At 42.3% G+C, this 13,726-nt stretch overlaps 2 protein-coding genes across 2 annotated transcripts in view; both read left to right on the plus strand.

Annotated features, from left to right (window-relative positions):
- LOC147712230 (scavenger receptor cysteine-rich domain-containing protein DMBT1-like) overlaps positions 1-1,478 on the plus strand; it is an 83,477-nt gene extending 81,999 nt beyond the window's left edge. Inside the window, exon 6 of the mRNA XM_086919271.1 lies at positions 1,420-1,478. Coding sequence (XP_086775397.1) covers positions 1,420-1,478 — 59 coding nt within the window. The remainder of the gene's footprint in view (positions 1-1,419) is intronic.
- LOC147712229 (scavenger receptor cysteine-rich domain-containing protein DMBT1-like) overlaps positions 1-13,726 on the plus strand; it is a 1,653,398-nt gene that overhangs the window by 83,314 nt on the left and 1,556,358 nt on the right. The gene's annotated exons all lie outside the window — the stretch shown is intronic.

The raw sequence follows: 13,726 nt of genomic DNA on the forward strand, positions 1-13,726 counted from the left end.
ATGGCCAGAGGCAATAAAAAGCTATCCAAGCGTTGATAAACATAGGTGGAATATAGTTATGTTTTTAATTGTTTAGCACAGCGGCTCTTATCCTATGTTCTGCGACACCTACTCTGGGGGTTTGATTGCTTAGAACATTTTATTATTTTAGCATATTAATAAAGTATTTAGACCAAAAAAGCAAAATTGAAAACTGTACATTTTAAAACACTTTGTAAATTGAAGGAATTTGAAATTGGAGGTTCAAAATTAAGTTGGTATCCTTAGCTTGATTTTAGAGAGCAGCACAAGTACTGCAAACGGAATTCAACATGAAAATTGGAGGGGTCGATTTAAGCACAGGTATGTGCTGACAAAAAGAGAGCATGCATTAGAAGGCTAGATATAATGATATCTGGAATCTAGCATATTGCTTCACCTTTAGAAATAAAACTACATTTTAAAAGCTTCAGCCTTCCTATTAAAATTAAAATATTTTAGTATACGTCAGAGTGTAGGTTTACCACTTTTTTACGTTTACCAATTCCTCTTGGAATACGCATAGAAAGCTGCACCTGGCTCAAATTTCAGTCTGAATTTTTGGCACATCACAACATGGCAACATGGGAATACCAATCACTATGCATTGAGATCTACGTGACGAGGAACTCTAAACAGGAGAATGGTATTTCCTGTGCAAATAAACTTTTTTGAAAAAAAATCTCTTTTTCTTCAGTGCAATATTAGTTCCCCTATACCCCCACCAAATGTGAGGATGATCCATTTCCTTTCCTACCCTGAAAAGGGATTTATGCCAATACTTGCATGAAGTAATACTACAACAATTCCTAGTCTGAAAAGTGGATTTAATGATCCCAAACATACTTGTTTTTGGACACTCATAGACTTCCAACACTAACCATGCCTTAGAATGCTCAGGAACACTGTCCCCTTTTGTGGGATTCATGGGTGTGGACATCTCTCCACTCATGATGGAGACCTGGAGGCTGGCTAGTGCTTGTTTACTGTTCTTTAAAGTGTATCTGTGTTCACTCTTTCAACATGATCAGACCTTCCAATTTCCCAGCAATACACATGTGAAGCTCAGAGAAAATAAATTGAGAGTTTAATCTGTGCAGAATTTTACAGAGGCTGAGATGACTGAGAAACTCTCAGGAGGAACAGATCTGCCCACCCATATTTGGCTCTGTTCTCCTTACAGATTTGAAGACATAATTATGAAAAAGTATAATGCTTTAACATGTATAATGAAATGCTTAAGGAAGGTTGAGTTGATATTGGCTGGCTCAATATCTCTGTTTCGTTTGACCAGTATAAACAAATGCACCAGTACTTTGCTACTTTTTTCTTGTTATTATATGATCTCACACATCGAACATATTCAAAAACATCTCTCTTTTTTATATCTTTTTAACTTAGGTACTACACAGCAGATAACTTCTGGTAAGTGGGTAGTCACGATTATTGATAATGGCTAATGGCCTGATTAAGAGTTTGGCAGATAGGTTACTCTGTTGCAAAAATGACTGTCGCCAACCACTTGGTTTGTCCTCTCATTTAGAGATGGGTGGACCTTTAGTTTTTTATTGACTGAGCCCCCATTGATTCCTTTGATGTGACATTACACTGCTTACCATAGTTCATATGGATGGTGTAATGTTTTGTTTTTGCTTGTCACCTTTGGGAAAATTCTGGAGGTGAGGGACAGAAAAAAATGACCCCCACACCCTGGGAGAAGTCTTCCAGGTTATGGGAGTCACATCGTTAATTTTTATTTTTCAGAAACAAACTCCCACTTTGTGAGTTTTTCATAAAAAACTAAAACTGTCAAAATGTTTGAAGAACGGCCATCAAAACCAATGGCGACTATCGATCATCTGTTTTGTATATTGAAATAAACCACTGAGGAGAAGGTTGTTTTCAATGTATAGAGATGCATTCAGGGCCGATGGTCATCTCCAGATTTGACAAACAATAGTTTGTCAGGATGGTGCAGGTAATGTCCTCCTCCACCCTGTTATACAGATTACTGCCCCTCAAACTATAAAGCAGGCCTTAAGTCTGAAGTAGTCTCAAACAAAAATCTGTAGAGTTGTAACTCTCCTCACTGTGTCTCCTCTTATTGCTTTTCCTTAACAGCTCCTGGCTTAAATGTATCAGGTATGGCATTTTCACTACTTCCTTTGAGTATCTAATTTGCATGTAAACCACAGATTCTAAATACCTTGTAGTACTGTTTGTCACCAGTGTGGAGAGCCATATCTTTTTACTTAGAGTGAAAAAACAGATCACTGAAGAGGGACTGGGAGTCCAGGGTGCATAGCAAAGAGGCAGAAATCATCAGAATATAACCCTTGGTCACAGAGTTATTATAAAGGTTGTTGATGGGAACGATAGAGAAGCACCCTTAGAAGTGCACAACTATGTTAGTATGTTTAGAGTCTAATCTTTTCAATGACCAGGGACCAAAGCAGATTTATTTATTTATTTTTTTAATTAATTGTTATTGATGCAAGTACATAACAACAATACCATCAAATACGGAAACATTCTGTAGTGGTTCTGGGCAAGAAGGCGAAGTACAGATCAATGCAAGTACATAGAGATCAATCGCCATCAATACAGTGTCTGTGGCGTAAAAATGATAAACACTTATACAGAAGGCGACATAAAAATACAGTCTCTTCCAAAGGTGCATATGGAGAATAAAAGGCTGGTAGGTTTGGTAAGACATGGGGTGGCGGCCAGGGGGAGTGTCAGGCAGGGGACAGCTAGCAGGCAACACCGGCGGCTGCCGCGGACCCTAGGCCGGTGGGGAGCGCGGGAGAGGCAGCGGCGGGGTCAGAGGAGGAATAGGGAAGCGATCGGTGCCCACTCAGCTCTCAGTGAGGCGGGAAAGGAGCGGGCAAAGGGCAGTGTCTGGACGAAGGACACCTACACATCGGGGACATCGGTGGCAATCGCGAGTGCAGGGGCAGCCGGGGGGCCAGGGGACGCAGGCTCGCTAGAGGAGGAGCGGGATTGGAGGTAAGTGATCAAGGGACCCCAGATATCAAGCAGGCGCGACTTAGCCAGAAGCATATCCCAAAACTCCGAGAGCAGTGTTTGACAGCAGGACGCATCCTCCAGCCAAGCAGACACCAGGGGGGCAGGCCTACGGCCCCAACACATAGCCACCCGGCGTCTAGCCAGCACCAGGAGCATCGAAATCAGCCGGCGCGACACTTCAAGACAGGGCTTAACAAAACCCAGAAGACAAAGAAGAGGGTCCGGAGAGACAGTAGCGCCAACCATCTCGGAAACCGTGGAACAGACCGCCAGCCAGAACACCTGCACCCGGGGGCAGAGCCATGCCAAGTGAGAAAAATCTGCGGCGGGAGCAGAGCATCGAACGCAGGAATCATCCGGAAGGAGCCCCAAGCGGTGAAGATGTCGTGGAGTGCGATAGAACCTGTGTAAAAACTTGAAATGGATTAGTCGGAGCCAGTAATTAGGGGAGAGTTTGGTAGTTTGGTTACAACAGTAAAGTCAATCGGCCTCTGAGATGTCAAAACCCAGGTCGGCGCTCCATGTCTCCCGCGCTCGCGTCGTGGAGGTTGGGGTGGACGACAGGGCAGATATATACAGTCTGGTGACGACCTTGCGCGGGGAGGTGGAAGTGTATAACAAATCCAAAGCTGGTAAAGTGATCGGGGGCTGTGGAAAGGATGAGTGCAATTTCCGGCAGGTGGTGCGGAGCTGATAATGTCCATCAAGGATGGCAATTCAGGGAGAGAATAGAAGGAACTGTAGCGTTCTAATCTAGGACCCTGATCGATACTGTGACCTTATGCCCCTATACGGCTATAAATCCATTTATTCCCTATATTGGCATAACCGATCAAATGCAATATTCAGAAACTCGTCTCTGGCCTCACACGAACAGAGCCACATTTCAGAATCGCTTTCTCTGCCACTTCCTTTGCAACCAATCAGTGCAAAGACATAGCAGAAGTTACTATCTAAGATTCCTAGATTAACACTCCGAGTTCTTCAACAAGATAAAAACTCAGCAACCTGGAAATCCCCGCTTGCTATGTGTTGATTAGTAATAGAACTCTAATGAGCACTGATAGACGATCACTTCCTAGTGACATCTTTATTGACGTCTTATGTCCAAAAACTTACGTCAAACAAGGCACCTTTCAGGTATAAATATTACCAACATTGCCTTAAGCAAACGTTGGTAGCTGCCTCAATGCCATCGCTGCTGAAGAAGCTGCTGTTATGCTGATGATACCATAGCTGCTATCGCTACTGCTATCGCTGCTAACGAGCGAACGATGGTGTGGTGAACTTAGGAGCTGAACAGCCGTCCCCCTGCAAAGACCCCAGCAGATGCAAGCTGCCCGCGGACGCTGCTCCTCCTCCTCCTCCTCGACGCGCTGAGGGAGACGCTGTCTTTTCTCCTGCAGAGAAATCCAGCTCCGGCGTTTCCAGGCTACCTTTGCGGGTGACTGGGATATCGACCCCCTGAAGGAGATACCAGACCTCCATCATTCTATTCCAGAGGTATGGTGTTGACTAAACCCTTAGAGAGAATTCTTGAAGCAAACCTTGGCAAAACCAACTTAACTTAAAGCTACTTACTTACTCCCCTCCCAAGTATTAGGCTTAGGTCAGGTACACTGGGGTAGGCGAAGTTAGAAGCACCAGTTTAGTATTTTAGCCTAATGTATATATGAATGTATATATGCTTTATTCATTTTAAACCATGGTATGGCTAAGAAACCATATCAATGCTTTTACAGTATTATTTCGCAATACTCATCTTACTGGACGTACTTTTTATAATAACAAGTCTTGCAATTGTGGCAATTCATTTCTCTTTATACGAGAAGAAAGACTGTTCAATAAATGTTACCCTTTATTGAAAACGCCCGTCTCTCTACTCTCTACATATTGTGAAAGTAAACTGCACAACCACTGACTGAGTAAAATAACTGTCTGTTGTTCACATGACCCTAGAGATTGACTCTTATCTGAGGAGCAAAGTTGTCATGTTGCACGGTTGTTGGAAAACTGAATCCCTTCTTGTCTGTACCAGGGAAGCTGATCACTTCCTATTCAGTCAAGAAAGTTTCCAGTGACCTCTGAGCTAGTTGGTAACAACCCCAATTAAGTTTAGCATAGTCAGTAGAGGCCTGGAAGATCCGCACTTCTACGTCGATACTACTTTTTATGTTATTCCAATGCGCAGGGCCTATTGGGAAAATAGGAACTACACTACATGGCGCCCAAACGGTTGGTAAGGTGATAAACTAACGCAAGACGTTAGAGTAACTCAGTCGTGCATTTTTCACACAGACCCCTTTCTCCCGTAAATACTCCAATAGACGTCTGGAGTGGGTGAAAGGTTAAAATCCGCCCGAACTCAGTAGGAAGAGATTCCTATGTAAAGCTCTGGTTTATTCAACGTTGAAGGATACAGTGTTCCAAAATATTGTGCACCTAATCTTTGTCTCCTTGGAGACCTACTCTGCAAAACCTGCATTTACAAAATGCCAGGAGAAAACGGAACCACTGGGGCCGCAGCAGATGCAACTCAGCAGGGTCCCGACACTACTACTGAACCGGGTGCAATAATCATCCCGGCACATTTAAGAAAGTGTATAACTTTAAAACTTATAGAAAACGGACTGACACCACAAGGTGGTACAGTAATTTTCGTGATAGAGGCACACGAATATCGGCAGACAGAGGTATTCTATTCATGGATAAACTTTCCAGCGGCAAACGCTAGAACAAAAGAGTTTCACTATTATAAAATAGAGAAACCACAGGATGAGTACGCTCCTTTCGAGGAGACTGAAAGCCCACTAAAATTCCAAGAGCACCTGCTCTGGTTTAATGGCGCCCTAAAACATAATGATCATATTACCAGGCTCGGTCCACTATGTAGACCAGGAGCAACGTGGCTGGTTCTAGCCAGCTACACACCACATCCGGACATTGAAAAAATGTCAAAAGAAGAGCTGTTAGTACAGCTAAAAACATTAATTAAGATACATAGGCAATTAGTGCAATATGTAATGCGGACTGCAACAGTCCAACCAGCTGTTAATGTACCACAGCTGACCCCTCATCAGGGGAACACTAATAAAATTACACCACAGAACATACAATCATGTCTTGGTAAAACACCCATAAAACGGGAACAAATTCCTTTCTGGTTAGCGCAAAAAATCACTCAAATAGAGGCAGTATTTCCGGATACTACCCCTATCGAGAAATACAGAATCTTGACCATCTGCCTTCCTATGGGAATCGCACCACACGTGGAGGACTGTGACACTTGGGGTACAGTCTTTGCTTCCATTTACACAAAAACACATGGTGTTCCGTCTATGGCGGTAATACCAGATGTACTAAGACAGATTTAAAATGAATACGGTTCAGAACCTGCTTTAAATCTTGGTATGAAATTACTGAAAGACTTCAAGCAGCTCTCGGCTATATTATTAGCCAACATAAAGGGAGAAGCAGCATCTGTGGCGATCCGCCAGAAGTTGAAGGAAACAGATATAACAGATCAGCCAATTGAGCTTGCCAGAATCATAGAAAAATGCTATGAAGAATTAGGTAGAGACAGCTTGGGTGGGAAACCAGTAAAGCCCAACTGCTCGAAAATCCTGAAAAATTATTTATTAAAAATAATTCAAACACTCCTAAAAAGAGCTGGGATGGAAATAAACAATCCACTCCCAAGGAAAAAGTTTTCCAGTCCAGAGGAAGGTCTCCTCGATGGAGGGAAAGAACTTCGACTCGAGAACACCAGTCTCCCCAGAGGGAGCCCTCTGAGAAAAGATACAACCTTAGAAATAGGGATAATTTGAAAAAACCTGATAGATATCAAAGTATTGATACACGTCCCTCTCGATCTTTTTCGCGGAAATCGGAAAGAAGAGGACGGTCAGACCCAGGAGAGCACACCAAGTCCAAAGACAAGGAACCTGCTCAGAGTAAAAAATCTCAATTTCCAACAAAGAGAGTAGCCAGTATTAGAGTAATCAACCATGCCGAGAATAACTGAGGACACAGTTGAAAAACGGGGAGTGGGCACAGACAATGTTAGACAGTGCAGCAGAAATCAGTATAGCCCTCAAGATCTTGATGAGTCATCTGGAGACAGTGGACACGAATGAATACATTCAGGTTGAAACTGCCGGCACCAGACTTAGCGAGCCCCATAAAATATACGAAATAACATTGCATATAGAGGGTGATAGGACTAGGAAAATAAAGGGTCTATTTTGGGATAAACTCACAAAAGGCTATGCTATTCTGTTAGCTGAAAAGGATTGGCCCCCAGAGTTTGTCAGGGAGTGCCCTCGTGGCGAAGAAATGATTATGCCTGCCTTCTCGAATCACATTCCGATTCACAAAAAATATACTTATTAAGGAAATGGGCAGTGGCCCAGGCACCGGCATTATATAAAAATCATGTAGGATGGGATGAGGACTCACCTCCTCACAAAATCCAGTTAAAAAGTGAACCAACTGCCCAACGGCAGTACCCCATTAAGCAAGAAGCTAAAAAACAAGTCAGGGAGATCTTCGATCAACTTGAATACCAGGGGGTGATTGAAACATGCACCTCTCAAATGAACAATCCTTTGTTTCCTGTCTCCAAACCAGACAATTCATATTGTCTAGTTTTGGACTACAGACACCTTAATGCATGTTGCAAAACATTTGCAGTACAAAACTCGCATAGTGCTGCACTAATGAACAACATAGTTAGGAAGAAATATAAAACGACATTAGACATATCTAATGGTTTCTTTTGTCAAACATTGCACCAGAAAGCAGGTATTTGACCGCTTTCTCCGTAATGGGGTCTCAGAAAAATTTCTGTAGGCTCCCACAGGGGTTCAAGAACAGCCCAGGACTATTCTCAGCTAGGGTAACAGAGTTACTACAAATATATGATGATGAGGCATTATCTTACGTAGATGATATCTATCTCACAGACGACAACTTGGATACTCACTTGAAAAGAGTGAACACCATTATACTTGGGTTCGCATCAGAGGGTTACAAATTCAACTTTAAAAAGTCTCGAATTGCCCATCTGACAGTATTATTTTTGGGATACGAATTATCAAGTGAAGGGAAAAGCCTAGCGGACAACTTCTTAGAGAAGTGCGCTGTACTCCAAGCTCCAAAAACGCTGAAGAATTTACAATCCATACTAGGTTTTCTGAATTTTGGAAGAACATACATTTTAAATTACGCAGAGAGGGTTAAACCTCTCTACGAACTAATTAAACCTGATTTTAAACAAATGAATTGGACTCAGAAACACACAGAAATTTAGAGATCACTGCAAACAGACATGTTAGCAAAAACCAAATTAGATACACGTGACAACACACGCGATCTTGTAATCCGAGTCATCCCAGGAGGATGCGGATTCACGTACCTGACCTCTAATGAGGGAGAAAAGGTACCAATTTTAATTAAATCTCACTTGTACACACAAGCAGAAAAAACATTCAGTCACACAGAAAGAACTGTGAAAGCAGTGCAAATTGCATTAGCAAATGAACGAGAACTAGCACATTGTAAAAGGATTAATATCCTCACTGCGGAATCCACCTTCGAGGCGCTATTCTGCCCAGTAAACATGCCTACAGTGTCACTGGATCCGAAATGGATACAGTGTATAGATTCTCTAGGAGCGGAAGATGTGAAATACTATTTCGCCCCGCAATTCGAAGAACTGAATGATTTAGAATATGAAGAAGAATATCCTCTGCCAATCGAACTTCTGCCTCTCCCACAGTACGCCTGTATAATCTATACAGATAGATTTGTACAGCATTTTAACATAGAGAGCAAATCCTACGATGCAGCCTGTGCGATTGTTAAAGGTCGTTGGCTGTGCGGTAAATTCAGACCGAAAATAACAAAAACTGAATCAGTAAGAAACTGTTCGGCTCAGAGAGCTGAAATCAGATCTTTAAAGATGGCCCTCGAAAATGCAGAAAGTGAATTCCCGACACTTATTGTGTGCGATTCTCATTTATGCATCAACTCTTACAATAATAAACTGCAGAGCTGGATTGAAAACGATTACAAAGATGACACAGGTGCCACAATAAAGCATAAATTGCTCTGAAAACAGGTAGCTCTTTTCCAGAAAGAACTACAAAAGACTCACGTGATACACGCACAGAGTCTTCAACGTGATGGCGTTCACGTTGCACGGAATTCATTTGCTAATACAGCCATAGCGGAAGCAACTAAACCGGCTTCCGTAGCCACAAAAAAGCGTGCAGAAAAATACATAGACCTGGAAACCATGCTGGCAGTAAAAACGACGGTAAAAGGCGACTGTGCAGCATTACCCGTGAACTATCCACTCAATTATGCCTAGGTAATCGATGCAAACTCCGTTCCTTTTGCTCGAATCCCCGGAGTGGGGGATAGGGTAATTCCAAACATGAACAGGAGAATATTTTTAATAGCAGACGCACACATGGGTTTGGGTCCTAGGCACAGAAAGATCAAGGAATCCCTGACTGAATTACAAGCAGTATACTGGTGGCCGGGAATGAGTGTACAACATCAAATATATGCAAACAACTGTGAAAACTGCAACAGGGATCGCAGTAGTGAACTATGCTACCGGCTACCAATCAGAGACAGCGTAACGCTGTCTACATCCCATCCTGCGTCCTATTAATCATTAAGGCTAAACACACTTAAAAAATGTGGCCTCCAGCGCTCGGCTGATGCCAGAACCGTTATAAAAGATCTGCGAGTCTTTATCGGCACATACGCAATTGCCATGTTCCATTCTGACCAGGGTCCTGCTTTTAGCTCTCGAGCTTATAAGGAGGCCATGGCCAGCATGGGAGTTGGGTTGCGGTATTCTTGTCCGTCACAACCCGAAGGGAATAGTGTGGTAGAAAGAAAAAACCGGGACATAAAGCGATCTATAACAGCGAAGGTATTAGGTTCAGGCGCTGGGTGGGTCAAACATTTAATAAGTGTCCAAATCAGTCTTAATAACTTGCCAAGAAATTCTCTAAAAGGTTTCAGCCCATACGAACTATTGTTCGGAACTAGAATGAGAGTTCAGGACTTAGATAGTCAAGTATCAGTGGTACAAGATAAGAAAACAGACTTTGACATCAAAGATCGTTTGGCTGTTTTACAGGGCTTGAATGAAACAAGAAAATCCTTAAGCAACATAAAGTTAAAGCAACAGCCAGATACCACTGACGAGGCACCACAAGCAACCGCCCCAGCAAGGCCTGTCTGGATTCCAAAGATTGGGAATCTAGTCAGAGAAAAAATAGCGGTGAAAAAGGAATTTGGGCCTTCTTACAGAAAAGCAGTACCTGTCTTGGCAGTCACCGGAACAAGATCAGTAGTACTACCACCCCTTGCTGGTAAAAAGGAGAACAGAGTTGTATCTATCGACCTGGTAAAACCACAAGCATTTGGCCTATAATCAACAGTAGGCCCAGTGGACTCCCAAGAAACAACAGAATACCCAAACTTGCAACAATCCAAGAGGTTCAAACTGAAAGACTTATCACATTCGATCAGCCTGCAGTGCACAGAGAAGAACTATGCAATAATGCCATGGAACCCGTGCCTCTTGAGACACAGATTGAAACAGTTCATCAAGAAACACCAGTCTACAATAATGTGGCATCAGAAAGTACTACCGAAAGACAGATTGAAAGAACAATCCCAACAATTGACAGAACTGCCTCTGGTTATTTCATCGACTTCGACAACTTTTCCGAGGATCAAAGCAACTCCGAAGTGATGCCAGAAATAAAAAAGACTTTTAAAGAAAATGCAACGGAACTCTTTCAACAAATCAAAGAAGTATATCTGGATGCAACGTTGATTGAGAATTGGATTATTTCTGGGGTATTTACACTCCTACTATGCCTCATTTTAGTTTTAATTTTAGGAAGGTTTATTACAATTGAATGGACACAGCAAGTCAGAACATCAACTTAGTCCTCAAACCACACAGATCATCCCACGTGAAGAAAAGAGAACTGTCAACAGTAAATGTCACAGCCATTCCAATACCTGGTGGGGTAGTATGGGAGAAAACCGACTATGAGATCTATGGTCCGGTCGAGATCCTGAAGTATCCTTATATAAATGTAAAATGTAAATGTATTTGAGCTTATATAGCGCACAGCTACCCACAAAGGGTTTCCCGGCGCTTGCTTAGGGAACCCGTCCTGGTATTCCCCTGTGAGATAACCCCGGCAGGGTATCCACAAGGTGAAAGCCAGGCATCCCGCCACGAGGGGCCGTTGTGGAGATTAAGCAAGCTATTGCCCAGAGTCGCAGAGTGTGAACCCGTGAGTCGAGAAGGCACCAGAGCGAGAATTATCGAGTCCGTGGAATTTTTGAGCCCGAGACCCGCCGAGGCGGGGAATTGAACCCTGGTCCAGGGCCGATCTCAGCTTCCGGGTCTGCCGCCTCTAACCCCTGAGCCACACTTCTCCTTAAGTGACTTTGTAAAACCTAGTACATTCTCTGATGATTGGGACTTTAACAGTATTAATGACATGATGTCTGATTTAGTAATGTCAGCTAGATTCACAGAACATGATTATTTACAAGGTTCGTCTAGTTATGAACAGTTGTTCTGTTATACACATTATGGCGATCATTATTTGCATACATCTGCACAGCCTAGAAATGTTTTTAAGTATAATCAATGGGAACATTGTGCTACACCACCTAAAAGCAGTTCTAAAACATTTTTTGAGAAATTCAAGTACTTCTCAGGGTTTAACACCAGTGATGCAGAAACGTTTTATTACAAACTGTTAGATAAAACAGGAATGAAAACAATGCTGACAAACACTAAATTAATATATTCAGAAGCATTTTATGAAAAAATGATGACATTTGGTTTTGATTATTGGAAAAATAACATTGAAACAAAAACCATTTGGGGTACGAAAGATTGGCAGGTACAAGGCCTAGAAGCATTATTCAGAACCTGCATGATACCAGAACAAATAATGTTTTTAAATGACACAATTCACCAAACATCCTGTCTTGGCCTAGATAAGATAAAAGACCTAAACAAACCGTCTATTCCGAAGCCAATACCTGAAAATGTAACGACAGATATTGAGATAGACGTAACTAAAATTTTACATTTTAACAGAACACATCCTGATTGGAAAAAGTGGTTAATCTGGCCTACTGACACAAACAACTGTCAAGATAGATTCCTGAATAAAACACAGGGTTTAAAAATGACCAGACAAGACCCAGTGATACTCCCAGAGACAAAATCCAGGGATAGTAACAACATACAGTGTAGGGAAACTCTGCCTCAAATGGGTAGGATCATCCACACTGGCTGAAATTAAGCAACACTTGTCTTTACTTAAAGATGGTGCTGATTTGCGCGATTTGATTATGGGACCATGCAAACAGCGTCAAAAGCTTTTCATAGCGGCCAGCATCTATGCTGCGTACAATGAGGCTTGGAAAGTCACACAAATTGAAACAGCGGAAAAAATACGAGAAATTGATCGCATTAATTTGGAAAAATCACTTTCTGTAGTGGACAATGGGTTAATGACTCTGTCCTCCAGAATATATTCGTTGGACAATATTGTATCCTCTGCCTTTGATATAATAGACAGAGACTTGCTAATGTTACAGCATGGCCAGTCGCAATTACGTTCTATTGTACAATTAGGCTGGACGCTGCAAAATCTTCGTTCAGGCTATGTGCCTTGGCTTTTAATCAACACAACATCATTGTTTTCCATTTTTAACCTTACTGATAAACAAATCAGCTTGGCACAGAAAGGAGCAGACTATACAATCCTGAGCATCGAAAAACTTGAGAGATTACCATTGACAATGTCAGAAAGTCCTGTCATTGAATGGATAATACACCGAATTATCACAATTCCGATAACAACTTTCCGATTTAAAAAGTGCCTTGAATGCATACCTACTGGCCAGTATGAACGATTGGGTAAAGGATATGTTACGTCAGCAAGGAAATTACCATACACACATTCATGCTACAGTGACAGCGACAGCGACAAAAATATATTTCTTAGTGGTGAAAACTGTAAACGTTCACTAAGCGGTATACTTTTGTGCCAGGGTATTAATTTACACGGCGCCTGTGAAGGTAATTCTAACAACCTTTCATGCCACCAGCTTGTCACACCTGCAACGCAGATAGAGCCCTTCTTTATGCAACTCGCGAATGGGAGTTACATTCTTAGAACGGATCACAGATGTTGTGGCCTTTTGCCAGGAAAAGCCTATCTCGTAAGCGTAACTTCCATGGTCAAATGCTGTAGGCAAGCATTGTTCCCGAGTGGCCCTGGAGACATAGAGACTCCCATCTGGCCTCATCTGCATTTCTCTTCTATACCAATTGATACTTTAAGCAAAATGAAGTCTGTGCTTTTGCAGACAACAGTGCCCATAACGTCATCAAAAGAGACGTATGATCTCCTAGTTGCAAGGACAGCTACGGAGGTTCATGAGCTTTTATCAACAAATTGCCCCGTGCATTTTGTAGAAATGTTGAGCCAACTCCTTAACATGTCTAGTGCCACTGGCATCCCAGGCATATTTAAGACGATTTTTACGGGACTGCTTACACCATTTCAAGCAATTCTGGGAATCGTTCCAAATTTTGTCCACTCTGTTT

This window comes from Lissotriton vulgaris, chromosome 5 (genome assembly GCF_964263255.1).
Source record: "Lissotriton vulgaris chromosome 5, aLisVul1.2, whole genome shotgun sequence".
In the NCBI taxonomy this organism is placed as follows: Eukaryota; Metazoa; Chordata; class Amphibia; order Caudata; family Salamandridae; genus Lissotriton; species Lissotriton vulgaris.